General features: G+C 43.8%; 3 protein-coding genes across 5 annotated transcripts; 1 reads left to right on the forward strand and 2 right to left on the reverse strand.

The window, feature by feature from the left end:
* Positions 1-841: 841 nt before the first annotated feature.
* Positions 842-5,849, forward strand: ube2m (ubiquitin conjugating enzyme E2 M). The gene is made up of 6 exons (XM_058652486.1): positions 842-1,322; positions 3,461-3,555; positions 3,808-3,846; positions 3,929-4,032; positions 4,564-4,627; positions 4,725-5,849. The coding sequence occupies exons 1-6, from the start codon at positions 1,208-1,210 to the stop codon at positions 4,863-4,865; spliced, it is 558 nt and encodes a 185-aa protein (XP_058508469.1). The 5' UTR covers positions 842-1,207; the 3' UTR covers positions 4,866-5,849.
* Positions 5,850-6,713: 864 nt separating this feature from the next.
* On the reverse strand, positions 6,714-11,302 carry LOC131475422 (E3 ubiquitin-protein ligase TRIM58-like). 3 transcript variants are annotated; one of them, XM_058653534.1, is made up of 13 exons: positions 11,214-11,302; positions 10,470-10,602; positions 9,662-10,093; positions 9,351-9,455; positions 9,181-9,276; positions 8,871-9,104; positions 8,127-8,298; positions 7,767-7,859; positions 7,647-7,673; positions 7,537-7,563; positions 7,270-7,445; positions 7,021-7,176; positions 6,714-6,932 (listed from the first exon to the last, which is right to left on the reverse strand). In XM_058653534.1, the coding sequence occupies exons 2-13, from the start codon at positions 10,587-10,589 to the stop codon at positions 6,726-6,728; spliced, it is 1,845 nt and encodes a 614-aa protein (XP_058509517.1). In that variant the 5' UTR covers positions 10,590-10,602; positions 11,214-11,302; the 3' UTR covers positions 6,714-6,725. The 3 variants fall into 3 exon arrangements, with proteins under 3 accessions (XP_058509517.1, XP_058509519.1, XP_058509518.1); XM_058653536.1 differs by having other exon boundaries at positions 10,470-10,599; positions 11,214-11,239; XM_058653535.1 differs by lacking the exon at positions 11,214-11,302 and adding an exon at positions 11,083-11,167.
* Positions 11,303-12,535: 1,233 nt separating this feature from the next.
* samd14 (sterile alpha motif domain containing 14) lies at positions 12,536-16,325 on the reverse strand. The gene is made up of 11 exons (XM_058653699.1): positions 16,225-16,325; positions 15,912-15,951; positions 14,794-14,945; positions 14,599-14,715; positions 14,326-14,512; positions 14,020-14,095; positions 13,822-13,890; positions 13,574-13,688; positions 13,153-13,248; positions 12,890-13,048; positions 12,536-12,811 (listed from the first exon to the last, which is right to left on the reverse strand). Exons 2-11 carry the CDS (start codon positions 15,934-15,936, stop codon positions 12,677-12,679), a joined length of 1,131 nt encoding a protein of 376 aa, XP_058509682.1. The 5' UTR covers positions 15,937-15,951; positions 16,225-16,325; the 3' UTR covers positions 12,536-12,676.
* Between the last annotated feature and the right edge of the window lie 20 nt (positions 16,326-16,345).

Consider the following 16,345-nt stretch of genomic DNA (forward strand, 5'->3'; position numbering starts at 1 on the left):
TCTCTTATGTGATCTTATTCTTCAACAAACAAGTGCACAATAAGATTTACTGTCAATTCTAAACAGCACATGGCACTTTCTGCAATTATTATCAAAGTATTAATCAGTAATACAGTGAAAATGAGAGTCAATTTAAGGTGTGCCCCCCTAAATGTTCTGGTGCTCTCTTAAAATGTTCAGTTAGGGGCTACTGTGCTCCAAGTAAAAAGTTAGTCAGTGTACATTTATGTTCACATAGTCAAATAGACCAGGATACAGAGCATGTGTTGGAGGGCATGGACACTGTGTGTGATTGATAGCTCTGCATTTTATAGTTGAAGGTATAGGTGGATGTGTAGTAAACCAGAAACAACCATAGTGTTTAGGGCCAGGGAAATCTCTATCTTTAACAGAGAGGGACGGCGCCGGCGATTGCGAGCGGCATCACAGACCGCTGCCGCTGTAGTCTGTGGAGTAGGAGGCTGTACTCCGGACACGCGTGGACACAAATCAAGCCGAACAGTGCCGAACTGTAGATCAATTAAAACTACTTTAACATTGCTAAAAACGTAGATTAATCTCCAACAACTACAGGAGTCTGGTGTGAAGTCAATAGTCACTCGTGTGTGTGTCGCGTATAAAACGAAGTCACCGCAGTTTCACTCAGCCGAGCAGCGATGACTCCGCCCACGTTAAATGGGTACTTTTTTGTAGTGGAGATGCAAGATGAATGGTAAATGTGCACGCCCCGCCCTCGCGTGGTTACGTCACCTGGTTGCGTCTGGCGCAGAAAGGCATTTTGGGGAGTGTAGTATTCCGTCTTTGTTTATTTCTGTGACGTCAGTCTCTCTTCCTCATAGACACACACTCTCACACATACACACACACTCATACATGACCCTCACACAGAGACAGACACACATTCTCACACACATGTTTTTATTATTCGTTTCGTGAAAGTGATTATAATAAACACAATAAACACAGTAAACATTAGTAACAGCATCACCCCCCCCCTCCCCGGCCTCTCCTGTTAGCTCACATGCTAACACCCTAGCTCAGAAGCTAAGCTCCGTGTCTGTGTCTCAGTGTCAGTAGTTGAGACGCACCGGCTCCATCCACATTCCGGTGCCGTTGAATCGAACCGAGCCTCCGAACACACGCAGCCCGAGCGCGTTCACACCACAGGGACACACAGTAGCGACATCCAGCGACCAAACGACTGAAGATGATTAAGCTGTTTTCCCTGAAGCAGCAGAAGAAAGACGAGGAATCTGCTGGAGGAAACAGAGCAGGAGCCGGGGGGAAAAAAGCCAGCGCGGCCCAGCTCCGCATACAGAAAGGTAGGCTGCTTATAACCAGCGCACCACCACCGCCGACCAACCGGCGGGTTACCTGTTAACCTGTCCGTTACCCTGTCTGTTAACCAGTCTGTTAAGCATTTATAAAACCGCTAAATAAAAGTGGCGGTGAGTGAAACTCTCTGGTGCTAATGAGCTAGCACGCTAACTTGAACTCGGAGTGGTGGCAGCTAACGGCAGTTAGCATGTGCAGAAGTTAAATCTGATAGTATGTTAGCACACAGCTAACACACACGCACACTAGCAGCTGCTAACTGACGGTTAGCCTCTGACATCACAGGCTAATGAGCGAAAAGACAGTTTGTTGACGAGTTAAGTTAAGTTATAACAGAGTCATATATCACAATACTTCACTGTCATATATCACAATACTTCACATTGATGTAACTCTCATCACAATACTTCACTGTCATATATCACAATACTTCACTGTGATGTAACTCTCATCACAATACTTCACTGTCATATATCACAGTACTTCACTGTGATGTAACTGTCATATCACAATACTAAACTGTCATATCACAATACTTCACTGTGATGTAACTGTCATATCACAATACTTCACGGTCACATGTCACAATACTTCACTGTGATGTAACTGTCATATCACAATACTTCACGGTCACATGTCACAATACTTCACTGTGATTTAACTGTCATATTATAATACTTTACTGTCATATATCACAATACTTCACTGTGATGTAACAGTCATATATCACAATACTTCACTGTCATATATCGCAATACTTCCCTGTCATATCACAATACTTCACTGTCATATATCACAATACTTCACTGTCATATCACAATACTTCACTGTCATATATCACAATACTTCACTGTGATGTGACTGTGTCATATCACGATACTTCACTGTCATACATCACAATACTTCACTGTGATGTAACTGTCGTATATCACAATACTTCACTGTCATACATCACAATACTTCACTGTGATGTAACTGTCATATAACAATACTTCACTGTCATACATCACAATACTTCACTGTGATGTAACTGTGTCGTATATCACAATACTTCATTGTTGTATATTATAATACTTCACTGTCGTATAACACAATACTTCATTGTTGTATATTACAATACTTCATTGTTGTATATTATAATACTTCACTGTCGTATATCACAATACTTCATTGTTGTATATTACAATACTTCACTGTCGTATATCACAATACTTCACTGTCGTAAATCACAATATTTAATTGTTGTATATCACATTACTTGTTGTATATCACAATACGTCACTGTTGTATATCACAATACTTCACTGTCGTATATCACAATACTTCACTGTCGTATATCATTATATTTAACTGTCGTATATCACAATACTTCACTGTCGTATATCACAATACTTCACTGTAATGTATCACAATACTTCACTGTCAAATATCACAATACTTCACTGTTGTATGTCACAATACTTCACTGTGATGTAACTGTCGTATATCACAATACTTCACTGTCATATGTCACAATATTTTAGTCGTATATCACAATACTTCACTGTGATGTTACTGTGTCGTATATTACAATACTTCACTGTTGTATATCACAATATTTAATTGTTGTATACTATAATACTTCACTGTCGTATATTACAATACTTCATTGTTGTATATTATAATACTTCACTGTCGTATATCACAATACTTAACTATTGTATGTCACAATACTTCATTGTTGTATACTATAATACTTCACTGTGATATAACTGTGTCATATCACAATACTTTACTCATACATCACAATACTTCACTGTGATTTAACTGTGTTGTATATCACAATACTTCACTGTCATACATCACAATACTTCACTGTGATGTAACTGTGTCATATATCACAATACTTCACTCTCATATGTCACAATATTTCAGTCGTATATCACAATACTTCACTGTGATGTTACTGTGTCATATATTACAATACTTCACTGACCGCGTGGTGAGGCGTTCACTGACCGTGTGAGGTGTTGACTGACCCATGCCCTCACTGGGGTTAAACAGAGATGTAACTGATGTAAAAATTGTGTGTCAGAGTTCAGTTTCCTATCTCTGATTGATTTCTCTTATCTTCATCTTCTGTTAGACATCAATGAGTTGAACCTGCCAAAGACGTGTGAGATCAACTTCCCTGACGACGACGATCTCCTCAACTTCAGACTCATCATCTCACCAGACGAGGTGGGTTTGCTCAATCCCTGTTTCCTCTCACTTAGCCACAATCAGCTGAGAGCCACGAGTCAATGTTCTGATCACTGTTCATATACTCCTCTGTGATTGGCTGATTGTGCTTCCTGTTTATTATTCATGTTGTTCATGGTGATGATGATGATGGTGGTGGTGGTGGTGGTGGTGAAGATGATGATGACGACAATGGTGGTGGTGATGATGAAGATGAACTCTGTTAAACTATTTTCTTTCTTTTTGTCTCAGGGTTTTTACAAAGGAGGAAAGTTTGTCTTCAGCTTTAAGGTGAGGTTTGTGTGTGTGTCTGTGTGTGTGTCTTTTTGATGATGTTTGAGTAAAATGTGTGTGTGTGTGTGTGTGTGTGTAGGTAGGACAGGGTTACCCTCACGATCCTCCTAAGGTCAAGTGTGAGACGATGGTTTATCACCCGAACATCGACCTGGAGGGAAACGTTTGCTTAAATATCCTGAGGTGAGTAAAGGACACGACCGCACCTGAACGCAGCACGGTTGTTTGTTTGTTTACTGACGTTTGTTTCAGTAAGGACACCATGTTCTGCAGGTTCTGGAAATTAGTTTTATGTTTGAATCAAATGACAAAAGTATTTCCAAGGTTCCTCACAGTGGAACCAGAAGCCATGGTGATGTCATCTAAAGTGAAAATGTGGTCAGAAAGTTTTTCTCTGAGGTTTTTATGGCCAAGTATAATGAATTTAAAAGCAGAAAGTTACAGTTGATGCAGGACTTAATGTCTCTGAGACAACCTGATTTATTTCAGCCGGCCTCATTGATGATGAATATATCTGTGTGCCATCTGCATCGCAATGAAAGTGTATGTTGTGCTTTCTAATAATGTTTCCTAGAGGAAGCATAAGGTCAAAAGTATAGGCCCTAGCACTGCGCCCTGTGGAACTCCACAATTAACTTTAGTTTTGTAAATATATATATATATGTGTGTGTGTGTGTGTGGAGAGCGGTTTTAAACTGTGTGTGTTGTTTATAGAGAGGACTGGAAGCCTGTGTTGACAGTTAACTCCATCATCTACGGTCTACAGTATCTGTTTCTAGTGAGTCACATACACACACGCACACACACACTCTTACTCTCTCTCACACACACACAGTGTGTTAAAAGTGTTAAGTGTGTTCTGGCGCCCCCTGCAGGAGCCAAATCCTGAGGATCCTCTGAACAAAGAGGCTGCTGAGGTTCTGCAGACGAACCGAAGGCTCTTTGAACAGAACGTCCACCGCTCTCTGAGAGGAGGCTACGTGGGCGCCACCTACTTTGAGAGGTGTCTGAAATAAGACGCCACATCATGTTCCAAACACCCCGCCCCCTTCACGCCCCTCCCCCTCTGTCTCAGCCCCTCCCCCCGTCCCAGGAGCAGCGGCAGCTGCGGTGGCGTCAGATCACAGCACGCCACAGGACGCTTTTCTGTTTTAAAACAAAAGACGAAGACACGCCCCCTTCTCCTTCCGCCTTTTTTTCTGTTTTATTTCAACCGTTTACACGCCACAGGCGGACACGCCCACCTGGACTCACAAAGATGGCCGACAGAGAGTGGTGGCCTCAGGCCCTGATGATGAAGATGAAGATGACGATGATGGTGATGAAGGTGGACGGGGCGTTGTTTGTTGCTCAGGTGATTCAATGATTGGCTGAACGCTGCAGCGCCTCTGGTGTTTGGTTTCTTTTGGGTTTTTTTGGCACCTGACGTCACACAGGAAGCCACGAGGACACGCCCACCTCCATTTTGCTGCCATTTGCTTGTTTGTCACACAAACTTCAGCAAACTCCAAACACAACATCACTGTTCTTGTCACCTGATGACATGAAGTCAGAGTGGGTGGGGCTTGTTAATGTGGGAGGAGAATGTACCGTTTAAAGAAAAAAACCTAAAACTTTTGTGTTAGAGCCACGGGGGAGGAGTTTTTAAGATTCGGAGGGGCTCTTGTGTGTCAGAGATTCTCCAGAGTGGGAGGGGCTTGCAAGTTACACCAGGAGCATGTGGGAGTGGCCTGTCAGAGTGGGAGGGGCTGGGGTGAGGAGCCACAAGTCACGCGACAGGACAGCCTGACCTCACAGAACACATCAACACTGATTGGTTTAGGAGTTTGCTGCAAAGTTACACACACACACCGGTCTGCATCAAGGGGTGGAGCTTCCTGTCAAGTGGTGGTGCTGTCATGGGGTGGGGGCGGTCCTTATGTTTTAAAGGAGCAGGTTGTGGGAGAAGTTTATGGAAAGGAAAGGAGGGGTTTTCATTTTGCTGGCTGGGGTGGGAGGGTCATTGTGGGTGGGGCTATATAGGGGAGGGGTTTGAATGTTAGGAAACTGTGTATATTGAAACCCCAGCTGTTCACATTGACTGCAATATGATTTATGTTAAATAAAATATTAACTTGAATGATTCTAACTATTGTGACATCACTTCCTGTTTAGAGGTCCATCATATTATCACATGACCATGAAGAGGAAATGAAACAAATCTTTAAAACCATGGTAACTGTGTCTCCTATTGGCTGACATCAGCTGTCAATCACAGTCAGTGACCTCATGACCTCAGGTTTACTCACGCAGTGCAGTCGCCCTCTGGTGGCTATTCACCATATTTTTACTTCATATTTGGCTTCAGGAGGAACCCAGAAAACCATCCATTCATCTTCTGCTTTATCTTCACATGAAGGTCACAGGGGTCACTGTTGCCAATCCCAGCTGACATCAGGCCAAAGGCGGGGACACACCCTGATAGGCAGGGTCACACCGTGGACACACCATGATGGGCGAGGTTCACCCAGAAAACCACGTCCATTTTAATTGATGGTCTGTGATTTTAGCTGCAGGTACACATTTGACCACGAGGGGGCATCACATTAAATATCTGTATATAAAACAAACAAAGTCTTTTATTTAAAATTTTAATTTTAATGATTCAATAAAAGATCAATTGATTTATTTCACTCATGGAAAACAAAAACAGTTCAAAGTGATCATCTTATTTATCAAGGGTCGACACTTGCGCTCGTGTCCACTAGATGTCACTGTGGACACAAATATAAACTGATGATGTCATCGTTCATCAGGACAAACGCACACTTTTAGTTAATCAAACGACAAAAGAAGAAACAAACACCATCAGATTAGAGTGTGTGTCTGTGCGTGTCTCAGGCGAGCTGGTGCTGCGTGGTCATCAGGATCAGAGGAACTTCTTTGTCTCCAGTTCCCAGCAGAGGAAACATTCTGTCGGTGAACTCAGTGGAGTTGCTAAAGCTGTAGATCTCTGATCCAGACTTAGCATTAAAGAAGGAAACTTGACCCACGTCTGCGTCCAGAAACACGCCCACCTGACGCAGCTTTGGAGGATTCTTGACCTGCACCACACACATATACACACTTTATTTTCATGTGCTCTGAGCGCACCATGCTGTGTCTGAGAGTGAGTGTGTGTGTTGTTCCCACCTTGGTCAGAGGGGGTGTGGTCAGTGCTCTCAGCTGACTGCCACTCCACCAGATGGCATAGTATCCGTTGGAAGGACTCATGTCAAAGAGACCTTTCCTCTGAGCCGACTCACTGACCACGCCCAGTTTCCAGTCCTTATTCTCCCCAACAAACACCTGCCACACACACAGGTGACACACAGGTGAGTGTGTGTGAGTGTGTTAGTCTGTGTGTGTGTGTGTGTGTGTGTGTGTGTGTGTGTGTGTTACCTCCCAGTAATGGCGTCCACAGTTGAATCCCTCTTTAGCGCTGACACAGGACCAAACATCAAACCTGTGAGGACTGTTTCTGTAGAACTGCAGCTTCTCTCCTCGCTTCACCTGCTTCCTGTCCTCAGACAGGATGAGGAACGGATACGCTGTGACCGGGTTCAGCGTCACGTCCTCTGAACACACACACACACACACACACACTGACATCATTGATCAATCAAATGATTCCAAACTATTTTAGTGAGTTACATTTTAAAGACTCACCCATGTAGACTCGAGCCTTTTTATGTCCTGATGAAACAAAACATGTTTACTACACTGAACAGACAGACAGGCAGGCAGACAGACAGGCAGACAGACAGACAGAAACTAACCTGAGACTGGTTTGTTTTTCTTCAGATCTGAAAGGAACAGGAAACAACACAGTGAGTCCTTTCAAATTAAAAGTCTGTCTGTCTGTGTGTGTGTCTCGCGTGTGTGTGTGTGTGTGTGACCTCTCAGTGACCACTGACTCTTCCTCAGACTCATGGTGCTTCCTCTCAGACTCATCATACTCTCTGCTGCCATCATGTGGTCACCAGAGGAAACTGCAGGAAACAAAGACTTTTTTTCAACAAAAGAAAACTGGACATTGCCCCGCCCACCATCAAACATCAAGTTACATTACATTACATGTCATTTAGCAGACACTTTTATCCAAAGCGACTTACAATAAGTGCATTTAAACATTTGGGTACAAATAAGATCTAGAAGTAAGTAAGAGCTTCAAGTAAGCCAAACTATGAAGTGCTAGTCATAAGTGCGATAAATTATGGCTCCTCCCTTTTAATCTAGACCCTTGACCCTAATCTCACTGGAGCCTCTGGAGCCTCTGGTTGGCTCCTCCCCCATCCTGATGTCATCCATCTTGTCCTTGACCTCGGACAGTGAGGTCTTCACCTCCGTCAGCTGGAAGTGCAGAGACAACTCCTCGTCCTCGTCCTCTTTGTTGTCCTCGTCCAGAGGAGCTGTGGCCTCCTCGAAACTCTGAGGAGACACAACTAGGTCAAAGGGTTGTGAACATGTGAATGATGAATGTGTGAACGCGTAGATGATGAACGTATGAATGTGTGGATGATGTATGTGTGAATTATGAGCGTGTGAATGTGTGGCTGATGAACGTGTGAATGTGTGGACGTGTGAATGATGAACATGTGGATGATGTACGTGTGAACCTGTGAATGATGAACATGTGAATAATAAACATGTGAACGTGTGGATGATGAGCGTGTGATCGTGTGAATGATGGACATGTGAATATGTGGATATTGAAAGTGTGAATGATGAACGAGTGGATATTGAAAGTGTGAATGATGAACAAGTGAATGATGAACATGTGAACGTGTGGATGATGAGCGTATGATCGTGTGAATGATAAACATGTGATTGTGTGAATGATGAACATGTGAATGTGTGGATATTGAAAGTGTGAATGATGAACGTGTGGATGATGAACGTGTGAATGTGAAGTAGATTGTGAATACATGACTGTATGTGGAGACGTCCACTGAGACATAAGCTCCGCCCACAGGAACCGCCCCTCACTTCCTTTGTCTCACCTGCAGGAAGCCAATGTGATCCTGACTGATGGCCTGGACCTCCAGTGTGGCCCTCCGGTCCCCCAGCTGCTTTAGCTCTGCCTCCAGGCGGCTTACCAGCCCCTCCCCCTTTGTCATGACTGTGTCCAGCTGGTCCTGGATCCCACCCACCACCTGGGTACGGATCCGGTCCAGAGACCTGGACACCTGGTCCAGCAGGTGCTCGACGTCGCCTCGCTCTCCGTCTGCGTAGTTCTGAAAATAAAAAACATAAAAATGGTCAAACGTGGGCTAAAAACGAAGCGGTTGGACGTGATTTATCGTTGCAAACCTTCACTCCCTCCAGTTTCTTCTTCAGCTCGCTCACGTGGATCTCTCTCTCTTTGATGCGGTTCAGGATCACCTGCTCCGTCCTTGCCACATGTTTCTGAGTACACAGGTGAACAGAATCAGGCCACGCTCAGCAGTGACATCATCACAGCAGGTGGGTGTGGTCTGTACCTGTTTGCTGAGTCGCTCTGTCTGGACCGACAAGGTTTTGTGAGTCCGATGTTGGTCCAGGACACAGATGGCACAGATACAGTTCTGACACGTCTGACAGTAAACCTGCAAACGTCACATGACAGAGATTGAGCTGTGCTGGCAACGCCCCCTGCTGCTCAGTGAATTTACAAATGGCAGCTAAAGTAGCATCGACTGCTCACGTTCTGGACCATGTGGATGAAATGAAGGCAGAATAAGGCTCCGCCCATGAGCCTGACGTCAACCACAGTGTTGAAATGATGTACAGCTGACAGTGTAGTTCCACTCACCTCCAGCAGGCGGCGGTGTACGGAGCAGGTGCGTCCCCTCAGTGCCTCCTGTGGGTCCATCAGTGGGTGTTTGGAATAGAAAACCGCGGTGTGATGCGGCTGCACGTGCTCAGTGCAGTAGGAGGCGGTGCAGGTGAGACAGGAGCTGACGGCCGGCTGTTTCACACCTGTGCACACATCGCACCACACCACGTCTTCACCTGACACCACCGCTGACACAGACGGGGTGGAGCCAAAGCGACCCGCGAGGGTGGACGCGTCGCTGGACATGGACTTGGGTAACCCGGCCGCTCCGTAACGGGCCACTCTGTACTTATCTGAGATTAGAGCAAAGACTTTGTTGACACTGAGATGAGGACGTTCTTCATAGTGATGTTTACACAGCGGACACGTCCACACTGAGCTGGACGCCCAGTAACCACCGATACACGCCTGCAGACAGAGGAGAACGAGAAGAAGAAGAAGAAGAAGAAGAAGAATGAGAAGAACAAGAAGATCATTTAAACCTGAACTGTTGCTAAACCTGCAGCCGGTCAGGACATGGGTCACACTGTGATACATGGCGTTTTGCTGTATGTTGCTGGATAGTGGGGAATGTACCTTTAAGGGACTGGGTTAATATTATGGGATGGATACATGTTGAATCTGTGACAATAACGGAAGTAAAGAAGTGTTGGTTCAGACATCGAAACGTGTGTGCGTGTGAGTTTTGTACACAACAAGATTCACAAGTCAAACTTAAACCTGCTGCTCTGGAGGTCCAGAACTTGGACCAGGACTTGGACCAGGACCAGAGTGTGGATGTTACCTGGCAGAAGTTGTGTCCACATGGAGTGGAGACCGGTTCACTGAACAGGTCCAGACAGATGGAGCAGGTTAACTCCTGCTCTGAGAACAAATCTGGAGCCGCTGCCTCTGTCATCGTCATAGTACTGCTGCTGCTGGAGGAAAGACCACATCAGACCACATCAGACCACACCAGACCATGTCAGACTACATCAGACCACATTATATTACCTGTGTGTAGTTAACACCTGTACAGTTAAGGTAACACCTCTTTCACTGTGGATTTTTTTTTTAAAATTAATATCATTATTTTATTTTTGCCAAGAGAAAATAAATATATATTTTAAACTATACTGAAAAAAAGCAAATGTATATTTATAATAATAATGATAATAATAGAAATATATGTCCATATAAAGACATCATGGTCGCAATGGTCGCAAGTTCGACTCCACCCCTGGCTGATTGTACTCAGTCCCATTGTAAGTCGCTTTGGATGAAAGCGTCTGCTAAATGACATGTAATGTAATGTAATATATAAATAAATACACAAACATACTGGCTCTGTACTCAGCTAAGATAAGCTAAGCTAGGCTACGGTAGGCTAGGCTAGGCTTACGCTGTGGTGATCTCACCTGCACTCAGTGAGTCTGCCTTTGTTAAACCGGATTAAAAGTGGTTTCAGGTTGAATTAAAGTGGACTGAGAATTCCCTGCGCTCAAGTTTGAGTTTAAATCTAAACTTTAAAAGACAACATTTCTCTTACCTTCCTCTCTGTGACTCCAGGTGTTTCTGAAATCCTGAAACTCAGGTTCCTGTCAGCCTGTGATGTCATCAGTGGGCGGGGTCTCATGCATGGTTGATGGCAGGTGCAGAAAGTTGTCAGGTGAGTTTGTGACATTCCACAACCACAGAAGTCAGGTTTATCACTTTCTTCTGATTTAGGATTTATTTATATTTATATATACTTATATTTATGTATACTTATATTATTTATACTTATATTTATGTATACTTATATTAATGTATACTTATATTTATATAAGTATATTCATATATACTTATATTTATGTATAATTATATTTATATATACTTATATTTATGTATAATTATATTTATGTATACTTATATTTATATATACTTATGTTTATGTATAATTATTTTTATGTATACTTATATTTATGTATACCTTTATTATTTATATTTATATATACTTATCTATATGTATATTTATATATACTTATATTTATGTATACTTATATTATTTATACTTATATTTATGTATACTTATATTAATGTATACTTATATTTATGTATACCTTTATTATTTATACTTATATATACTTATCTATATGTATATTTATATATACTTTTATTTATGTATACTTTTATTATTTATACTTATATTTATGTATACTTATATTAATGTATACTTATATTTATATATGTATATTTATATATACTTAAATGTATGTATAATTATATTTATATATACTTATATTTATGTATAATTATATTTATGTATACCTTTATTATGTATAATTATTTTATGTATACTTATATTTATGTATACCTTTATTATCTATACTTAAATTTTTATATATTTATCTATATGTATATTTATATATATTCATGTATACTTTTATTTTATATATACTTATATTTATGTATGTACATATATGTACATATACATACATATGTTATAAGTATGTATATGTATGTGGATATGTTATATGTATTTTTATATAGGGTTAGGGTTAGTACATAGTACATATACATACATATGATATATGTATGTATATGTATGTAGATGTTATATATGTATATTCATCACATTTACAACTTCATGTTGTCATTGTTTGATTAAAATAAGTCAAATGTTATGTGTGTGTGTGTGTGTGTGATCATTTCCTGACATTTGAACACCTGACCTGCAGCTGGTCATGTGACACCTTCTGTTCAGAGACGGGTTTTTCATTGTTGACGGACGAGTTTGACCACATTCCTGCTGTGTGTGTGTGTCTGTGTGTGTGTGTGTTTGTGAGAGTGTCTGAAGGACAAAACAACAGTCAGATGAATATTCATGACTTAGTTGATTTAAAAACACTTTTGCTGCAGTTTATTGGAAATGCATAAATAAAGATGATGATGATGATGATGAAGTTTGTCCCTGCGTGGCTTCCGTACAAAACTCTCTGTTTGTCCTGTGTCTCCCTCTGGTGGTGACGGTTAGTTCTTGCGCTGCTCCTGCTCTCTTCTTCGTTGTTTCTCTGCAGCTTTTCTCTCCTTTGCTGCCACCATGTGGAAGTCTTTGATGCGACGCTTCAGCGCGCTGCGGTCCGACGAGCTGACCACGCCCAGAGCCTGCGGACACGAGGACGAGGACGAGGACGCGTCACACAGAGACAGACGAGCGTGCTCACACATCGTGGTTATCCTCACCTTCAGCTGTCTGCCGTCCAGCTGCAGCAGCTGCTCCCCGTCCACGTCTCTGGCTCTGAACTCTGACACGTACTGATCCATGTCCAGGCCTTTCAGCCACTCACACACCTGCTGAGTCGACCACGCCCACACGCCACCGCTGCAGTACTCCTCACCGGGCTGAAGAGGGCGACACATTGCCTTGTGACTGATGACATCATAGCTGTCTCTGTGTGTGTGTGTGTGTGTGTGCGTGTGTGTGTGTGTGTGTGCGCGCGCGTTACCTCATCAGACGACTGAGACAGTGTGTGGTACGGGTGGGAGGATCTGGAGGAGGCGGAGTCAACAGTAGGAGAGACGTCTTCACTGAGAGACGACTCCTACACACACAAAAGTTCCATTAAACTGTGTGTGTGTGTATTCGGGTATTACTAATGTTGTGGGGACCTAAGACTGTTTACACAGTCACATTATGGGGACTGGACAAAAATCAAGTCCCCACAATGTAAATGACTACCTTTTAAGGTTAAGATATGTTTTAAGGTTAGGTTGAGGTTAGGGTTAGGATTAGAATTAGGATTAGGATTAGGCCAGTAGTAATTGTGGTAAAGGTTAGAGTAAGTCTCCAGGAAATGAATCTAAGTCAATGCAATGTCCCCTCAAGTCATGAATGTCCAACATGTGTGTGTGTGTGTGTGCATGTACCTGTGACTGAGACCTGCGGGGGGAGGAGGGGGGGGACGGTGTCCCTCGTCCTTCAGAAAACCAGGAGAACGAGACAAAGGAGCCAGATGATCGAGACGGACTCTGAGACAGATCCCTGAGGTCAGAGGTCAATGAGAAGTCATTTATAAATGCTTTAGGTGAGGTCAGGGTCAGGACTTCAGGTCAGGTCAGGTCAGGTTCACACATTTAGTTTTAATCAACCTCTGGAGGTCAAAGGTCAAACTCACCTGCTGCCAACAGAGAGTCTGGATTTGTCTTTATCTTTTCTCCTGATGTAGGAACGTCTGAGCGTGACCCTGACATACACACACACACAAACACACACACACACACAGTCATGAAGAAACATTAATTGTGTGTATGTGTGTGTGTGTGTGTGTGTGTGTGTGTGTGTGTGTGTGTGTGTGTGTGTGTGTGTGTCTCACCCCAGGTCCAGGAAGCGTCTCTTAGTCTTTTTGTCAAAGACGATGGTTGGACTGTCGGAGTCACCTGATACCAACACTGACACACACACACACAGAGTGGATATGTGTGAAGCAAACAAACAACACAATTACAACACAACAAATAAGTGTGTCTGAAGGTGTGCGTGTACAGGTGTGTGTCTGCATGTGTGCGTGTACAGGTGTGTGTCTGCAGGTGTGTGTGTACAGGTGTGTGTCTGCAGGTGTGCGTGTACAGGTGTGTGTCTGCAGGTGTGCGTGTACAGGTGTTTGTCTGCAGGTGTGTACCTTCACTGTCGGGCCTCCTGTTCCTCCTAAGAAACACAGGTGATCCATCAGAGGAGGGACAGGACTTGGATGACGAGCTGCCTGGTGTCACCAAAACCTCCTGGGACGTGGCATTGGTCAGCTGGTGGTACCGCCCTCGTGGGGGCGGAGCCAATGAGGTGCCTCCATCCTCTGGAGACCGACTCACCTGAGGAGTTCATGCAAAGATTTTCATTGGTCTCAGTAACGTGGTCTCTGTTCTTGGAGCCTGTGCCAAGCTCTGATTGGTCTCACCAGTGAAGTATCAAAGGAGAAGGCGGGGCTTCGAGCTGACAGCAGTGAATCAGGGGAGGGGGCGGAACCCCGCATGGCTAGGTGAAGAGGTGAGTGGGTGGAGAGTAAGGAAGTGTCCTGAAAAAACAAACAATGACGACAAACATGAATGTTGTTACTGTGATGATGTCATCAAACAGGAAGTAAAATCTGCACCTTCCTGTCAAGGCTGTCGTCACCCTCTGTCGAGCTCAGGCTGTCACGGAAACGGGACCTAGAGGGGCGGTGCCTGCGGGCTTTGACAGACAGCTGAGCACGTTCTTTCTGGATACTGTTGTCCAACAACTCTGTCTCTGGGACCGCCTCATCTAACACACACACACAGACACACACACGTGTCACACATGTTAAAGGTGTGAATTATGACAGATTTCAGATTATAATCTATAATCTAACCCTGCTTTTAAAGAATGCCTGATTTTTAGCAACCAACGACTTCCTGTTTATACCTTTTTTGGTCAAATTGTGTATTGTGTTCATGTGGAAGCAACCTGTGTGTGTGTCTCTGTGTGTGTGTGTGTGTGTGTGTGTGTGTGTGTGTGCGTCTGTCTGTGTGTGTGTGTCTCTGTGTGTGTGTCTCTGTTTGTGGGTGTGTATATGTGTGTGTGTGTGTCTCTGTGTGTGTCTGTGTGTATGTGTGTCTCTGTGTGTGTGTCTCTGTGTGTGTGTGTGTGTGTGTGCGTCTGTCTGTGTGTGTGTGTCTGTGTGTGTGTCTGTGTGTGTGTCTCTGTGTGTGTGTGTGTGTCTCTGTTTGTGGGTGTGTATATGTGTGTGTGTGTGTCTCTGTGTGTGTCTGTGTGTATGTGTGTCTCTGTGTGTGTGTGTGTGAGTGTGTGTCTCTCTCTGTGTGTGTGTCTCTGTGTGTGTATGCGTGTCTCTGTGTGTGTGTCTGTGTGTGTGTGTGTGTGTCTTTCTCTGTGTGTATGCGTGTCTCTGTGTGTGTGTGTGTGTGTGAGTGTGTGTCTCTCTGTGTGTGTATGTGTGTCTCTGTGTGTGTGTCTCAGTGTGTGTGTGCGTGTGTGTCTTTCTCTGTGTGTGTCTCTGTGTGTGTGTGTGTGTGTGAGTGTGTGTGTCTCTGTGTGTATGTGTGTCTCTGTGTGTGTGTCTGTGTGTGTGTGTGTGTGTCTTTCTCTGTGTGTATCTCTGTGTGTGTCTCTGTGTGTGTGTGTGTGTGAGTGTGTGTCGCTCTGTGTGTGTGTCTCTGTGTGTGTGTGTCTTTCTCTGTGTGTATCTCTGTGTGTGTGTCTCTGTGTGTGTCTGGGTGTGAGACTCACCAAAAACGTTGTCTGCGTCGTCCATGGTGACGTGACTCAGCTGAAAGTTTAGAAGTTTAAATAATGACCAGGCCACACACACACTGAGTCAGAGTATGGTGGCTCATGAGGATCAGAGAGAGAACACACACACACACACACACACACAAAACTGCAGAGTCAGAGTAGCACAAGTAAAGATGGAGGACACGGACGGGGGGGGGGGCTGAAAGATGATGATCAAGGAAAAAAATACACACAGACACACACACAGACAAGCACACGCACACACACACACACACACACACACAGACACGCACGCACACACACTCACCTCTCTCTCCTCCACTGTTACCCTGTGAGTCTTCTTCCTCTTCCACTTCCTCGTCTTCTTCGGCTGAGGCTGCAGAGACTGAGCTGCTTTGACAGGGAGGTTCGGGGGGGGGGAGGAGGGG

The sequence above is a fragment of the Solea solea genome, chromosome 16 (genome assembly GCF_958295425.1).
Source record: "Solea solea chromosome 16, fSolSol10.1, whole genome shotgun sequence".
NCBI classification, from domain to species: Eukaryota; Metazoa; Chordata; class Actinopteri; order Pleuronectiformes; family Soleidae; genus Solea; species Solea solea.